Source organism: Nicrophorus vespilloides, unplaced genomic scaffold (assembly GCF_001412225.1).
Source record: "Nicrophorus vespilloides isolate i.1.1-1 unplaced genomic scaffold, Nicve_v1.0, whole genome shotgun sequence".
Classification (NCBI taxonomy): domain Eukaryota; kingdom Metazoa; phylum Arthropoda; class Insecta; order Coleoptera; family Silphidae; genus Nicrophorus; species Nicrophorus vespilloides.
The window spans coordinates 1-6,702 of record NW_017097664.1 but is presented as its reverse complement, the minus strand read 5'-3'; the positions used below and the strand labels follow the sequence as shown (position 1 = coordinate 6,702).

Below are 6,702 nucleotides of genomic sequence, written 5' to 3'. Positions count from 1 at the left end.
CTCAAAAACTATAATAGATAGAATGAATACAATTTATACGTATGAAAGCTGAATGTTTAGGGAATCCATCAAGTATAGATACATTTCTGTGCTCTTATCCATATTGCTGTAATACGCGTTCAAAGTTGAAAATTAGAACGTTGGAATGTTGATTTTGAGTTAACAGTGATGGATGAAATATACATATGTACTGGTGATGTAACGATTCTTTTGGATAGCAATCATACAAAAAGAAACGCAACAATCGTATCAGCAGGCTTGTTGTTGTGTTTGATAAGCCTAAATACGGTCCTGATGGACAGAGCGGAGAAGTGGATGGATGAACGTAAAATCAATGCGAATGACGTCAGTCGTGTTGGGAAAGGGGGGTGGGGGGTAGGTAGGTGCGTGCGTCGAGACGCTCGCGAGGGTCGTCGGGGCGCGCGCGAACCTTCGTCGACGTCGACGTCCTCGCACCGTACGTACGTTCGTGCATACATACGAGTGTGTTCGAGGATGCCTGTCCACTGGGTCATCGTCGTCTCGCTCTGCGTCGCGCTCACCACCTCCGTCCACAGTGCAGCAGCATCCGCTCCGAAATCATCTTCGAAAGCTGCTGCTGGTGGCGGTGGCGACGTCTTCAGCAATTCCTTTCTGGTGCGCTTCGGAAGGGACGTCGACCCCGACGAGGCCCACCACGTTGCGGTCAGGCATGGATTCGTCAACATGGGACCGGTAAGTGTTCCGCAGCGAACAGCTGTTGGTTTCGGAGGATACACCTAAGTCTGTAACCGTGTTTCGACAATCAACAACCTCGACCGTTCATCAAATATCGATTTTTTCCACATGAAAAGCAAAATAAAAATAAAATCCCATGTACGTATGTAAGTGGAAATTTATCGCAAGAAGTAGCACTCCGCCATATTATATAAACACTTCCATATGTTTTATTTGCACGAGCGAAACCAATTCCAATATTATCATTGCATTGATTTCAAACACATACACAACATATGGATTCGCAATTAAGCATTTATAATTGATGCATCAATTACCCTATATTCATTACAAACAAACACTTGAGAAACACTGTTTTTTTTTTTAATAACTATTTATTCTAAATACTATTACTTTTTACATAAAACATATGGAAACCCACACTACATATTAATACATTTTTGTAATTATTTTAATTATTGTAAATAGTTTAATTTTCATTGAAAAATATTAATTATAATTTATTGACCTGAAACATAAAACATAATTGCATTACAAACAAAAAAATAGCTTTTCCCAAATTGTATTTTTTTGTGGATTTATTTAGTTGGAAGACCTAATACAATACCTTGAGGTATACCAATTTTTTCGAAAGCTGAAACCGCAAAAATTGTAAAAATATAATATAAATTATATCGTGTTTTAATATTATTTTATTGTTACATATGTAATTTATTTTATTCTATATGATTTAAATAAATATTTTATAGAAAATTAAATATAAAATAAGATCTTTAAACTTATTTATTTAAAAGAAGATTCAAATAAATACATTTAATAAACTTAATTAAACGAAACGTTAAATGTATCATGAAAGTATCATTCTTTCAAATTTTTTATTTTATTCCAATTGAACCGAATTGATAGCTTCGACGTGACTTTTAGTCGAATAATTTGAAGCCAATAAATCAGGCGCTCATCCGTGAAACAGTGTACAAATTCAAAGTATCGCAAAATTGCATTTCACATCCAATAAACTTCTTAGTACACTCGAATTCCATAAAAGTTAAAGATTGATTCGACTTAAAATCAATCATAAACTGTCTTTATTTAAATAACTAAAAGCTATAGCTCATAATATTCAACGGAGTAAAGTAAAGAAACTACTGAAAAATGGACAAAGCAGAAGTTCAGTTCAAAACTTTATTTTTTATTTTAATATTGATGTCAATGCGATGGAAATTCGCGTTTTCTTTTCTTGTGGATTTCTTCCATTCCGTTTGTACGCCTTTTTTTTTGTTGCATCGACTCGGAGGAGCGCCAATTTTCCAGCCGACGCGAATTCAAGATGAACTCCTTTTATGTTTTGAATATATTTGCTCCGTTCGCTTCAGCCCAAAGTAAATATTAATAAAAAAAAAACGTGCAGGCTTTCGAGAATCAAGCTTTCAAAGTCAAATCATAAAATCATAAAAAAACGGTTTTAACGATTAATTCCATATGCAATTAATTTATTTAAATTAGTTTAAAAGCCGTAGAAAACCCAATTTTATTTGTGTCAGGAATTTAATATTGCGTATATTTTGCGGATGCGCCGGGCAAATAAATTGGATTTGTGTTTTTGAAACAGGAGTGTAAATACCTAAAGAACAAAAATACGCTTTTAAATTTCTGCAGGCCATTGAATTTTTCATTTACTAATTAATGGTTTAATTACTTTGAAGCTATTCGAAGAGCAATTAAGGGCTTCATCGATTGAAATTTTAATTTGCTCAATTAACACACAAATTTCGTAAATATTATCAAGAAAATGCCTTTTTTTCTGTTTTACTTTTAAATAAAGTAAAGTGTACAATTTACATGATACAAACTTAGAAAACTATTGTCGATTTTTTTTATTTATAATCTAGTTTTAATAAATATGAGAAAGCGATTGAATTTGTCGATAATTTTAAAGATTCTTCAGTACAAGAATTTTCGACACAATGAATTGAAATCATTAACTGTTATTTAGTTGCAAAATTTCGTATTTTCGGTTAGAAATAGCAACGAAAAACAAATTATTACAAAATTTTACATATTAAAATACAAAGTTTTACACTCATTAAAACTTATATTAAAATATGATTGCAATTTGCATACATGAAACGTCAAGACATTATTTGATTAAAATCTTCGAAAGAATATTACAAAAAAAAAAAATGGGTCAGTCAAAACGCGTTTTAATTAAAATTATTTTTTCTTTACTTGAGTAATTTAATTTTTTTAATTAAAACATTATTTCTACGCGTTACACGACGTTTCGTATATTATATTTTCAGACACAAATACACAATTTCTTTATCCATTAGCATAAAGGTGTAAAAACAGTTTCAAATAAAGAAGAAACATCCTTTGAAACCATATATTTTTTTTTGTTCATGTTCTTCGTTTTATAGGTTTTGTCGGTGAGAACTTAACGCTCGGTCATTTCAACACTTTTATTTTTTTTGTAATGGAACGTTTGTTCAGAGAATTGAAGTTCAGCGAATGGAATTTAAATAAAAGTGTACATGTGAGTGAATTCGCATTTTCAGTACTTTAAAAGACAGTCAAAACAACGTTTATTGCACTTATTATGTAATGGATTTGATGTTACTTTCATTAAAATCAATTACTCGAATACAAAGAGACGTTAGCTTTAGGGTAATTGTGTATAAACGTTTACTTTGTTGTCTTTTTAAAGTTTTCAAAGTACAAATTTACACTTATTTTCAACTTTATGTAGGAAAACCAAGTTTGAATTCAGTAATACCAATATTCAAATATTGAATATTATTAAGTTTTAACTTAATTATTATGAAATTTATGATTAAAAACTTGAAGTGACTTTAGTTAAGATTTATTGAAATCGAAATTGCGAGTTTTATATCCTATGAAGAAAAAAAAACGCAGACGAAGTAACTTCAATTTAAATTTAAATAAAAGTGTACATGTGAGTGAATTCGCATTTTCAGTACTTTAAAAGACAGTCAAAACAACGTTTATTGCATTTATTATGTAATGGATTTAATGTTACTTTCATTAAAATTGTGTATAAACGTTTACTTTGTTGTCTTTAACAGAAACACTTTTAAAGCATACATTGCAGGTTTTATGACGCCCAACATCGCTTTAAACAACAATGTAATGCTGTTTTTTTAACATATCCAACAATGTTTCTTGCATGAATATAACGTAATAAAATGGTGTTTTAAATACGCAAATTTCATGAAATGTGGACGAAAATATAAATGTTACATAATAAATGTCAATATTATTATTTCAAATTAGTGTTTTGTATGAATATCAGACATATTTACCCGGCGCATCCACTGGAAATGATTAACACAACAGTGAAAACTTATTTTCTCACAGAATGAAATTACTTTTGGATAAATATTTGTATTTATTTGGAGTCGATTAATTGAGTTATAGTTATATTTAATTGGTTTGATAAATTAAGATGTCGTTAAATTTATTAAGTCCATTAAGCGGGATTTTAATGTGTTGTTTGCGATTATAGTTAGTCACGTAATGATGGAAAATGGAAAAGGTTTCGGTGGAAACGAAGGTCTGGTCCATTAAAATTCATCATCATCGCGAGGGCGGAAAATCTATCGATGCGACAGCATCAAGAAACCTTTCTAATTTTAGCCGCCCCAGCGAGAAACATCATCCGATCTATTTTAAGCACACGCATCACTTATACCCACACTTTCATCTCTGTTTTTCTTTTTGATGCTGTTGTTCGATAGCTGCTGGGCTCACGACAAGAGTACCATTTCGTCAGCAGGGCCCTTCCTGCAGCGAGGACCAAACGCAGTATTCCGCACATGCGAAAACTCAAAGTTGATCCATTGGTAAGTTCGAGGATCAAAGAGTCCTCGAAGCGGTTCATTTTTTTGTTTTGTAACCATTTTGTTTTCGTGTTGTGTGTAGATTCACTCGGTTGTCCAGCAGCCAGGATTTACGCGCGTAAAGAGAGGTTACAAGCCTCTTCGAGTGGAAAATTTGGTGAAGAATATACAGCCTCACAAGGATCCCACCGATCCGTACTTCTCGTTCCAATGGTACCTGAAGAACACCGGTCAGAACGGAGGAAAAGCTAAGCTCGATCTCAACGTCGAGGCGGCTTGGGCCCAAGGCGTCACCGGCAAAAACATAACAACAGCGATCATGGACGACGGTAAGCGTTACCATGATAACGAAAATCAATGGATAAACGTCATCATGTAATCAAAATTTCGAATTAATATATTTGTTATCTCAGGTGTGGATTACATGCATCCCGATTTGAAGTTCAACTACGTAAGTCCACACTTTTCACAATGGTTCAATAATAATGATTGACACAATTTCTTCTTCGGCTGCAGAACGCCGAGGCTAGTTACGACTTCAGCAGCAACGATCCTTATCCGTATCCAAGATACACCGATGACTGGTTCAACAGGTGAGTCACTTATAAGTCTTCAAGTTTTGCTACTTTATAAAGTTTTCAAAGTACAGATTCAAGTTTGAATTCAGTAATACCAATATTCAAATATTGAATATTATTAAGTTTTTACTTAATTATGATGAAATTTATGATTAAAAACTTGAAGTGACTTTAGTTAAGGTTTATTGAAATTGCGAGTTTTATATACTATGAAAAAAAAACTCTTTAAACTTAAAGTTACTTTTCTAAATTTCGTAGAAATGAAATCAAATTGAAAATAAAGTTAAATCAATAAAACTAGTTTTGCTACTTTATAAAGTTTTCAAAGTACAGATTTACACTTATTTTCAACTTTATTTAGGAACATCAAGTTTGAGTTCAGTAATACCAATATTCAAATATTGAATATTATTAAGTTTTTACTTAAGTATGAAATTTATGATTAAAAAGTTGAAGTGACTTTAGTTAAGGTTTATTGAAATTGCGAGTTTTATATCCTATGAAAAAAAAAAGAAAAAACTTAGACGAAGTAACTTCAAACTTAAAGTTACTTCTCTAAATTTCGTAGAAATTAAATCAAATTGAAAATAAAGTTAAATCAATAAAACTAGATCAATTTTGTATCAACAATTATTTACTATTGACTATAATATTAGTTAATAATTAAATAACTGTGCTAACATTTTTTTTTTAAATATTAAACGAGAATATGAAAAATCTCGTCTTAATTAATTATTTAAAATTTGTTTAAAAAAATAATTCTAATATAATAATTAATTTAAGAATCTCTTTTATTTTCTCTTTCATTGTTTTTATTCATTTTAATATTAGATAAATGTTGAGTTAAATTAAATTAATCAAACATTTATAAATTTGATAAGAAAATAGTAAAAATAAAGAGATTATTGAAAAGTCGTTATGAAAAATGAGCTCAAATTTATTGAAAAACAAATAATTAAAACTTTCTAAACTTTTTCACGTCACTACACATCTCACAAGAATAAATAATGTCACTGTCCAATTTAACAACAAAACATTTTAATTGTAAATTCGATGTATTGGAATTTACACCATCATTTAATTATATGCCACACTTACTAAATGGGGAACTGAAATTCTGTTCGGAAACTCATGAATTCAATGCAATTAAAAATGCGAACTATTTGCAGATAATAATATCGTACATTCAATTCCTCTCAGTTTTGCAAATAAGTGTATTTTACCACGGACAAAAGTGTTTGAGCATAATTAGAAGTCCCTGCGTATTCCAGCGGAATATTTAAGAAGGTATTGTTCCATTGTTCGCATTTAATAGGAAAACGACGGTTTAAAACTTCTCAAAAGAACCTTCCTCCAAGTGTCCAAGTATCACTTCAATGTCTATAAATTCTTCGTAATTTTTTAAAATTAATTTTCTTCCGTCCTAAAAATAAAATGAAACACTTTGGATTTTCTTAATTATCTCAAAAACTAATAAAGAAAACAATACGTAAATATTTTTTTTTGTCTTTACAATAATCTCGTGAAAATTGAATATTATAAAGTATCTC

The 6,702-nt window shown here is 30.7% G+C and overlaps 1 protein-coding gene across 1 annotated transcript; it reads left to right on the top strand.

Moving 5' to 3' along the window:
• Positions 1-425: 425 nt before the first annotated feature.
• Positions 426-5,167, top strand: LOC108560646 (neuroendocrine convertase 2-like; the record flags this gene model as incomplete). The annotated part of the gene is made up of 5 exons (XM_017918288.1): positions 426-714; positions 4,473-4,577; positions 4,657-4,903; positions 4,988-5,025; positions 5,091-5,167. Coding segments are annotated over exons 1-5 (686 nt in total), but the record flags the coding sequence as incomplete, so codon positions are not given.
• Positions 5,168-6,702: the final 1,535 nt, after the last annotated feature.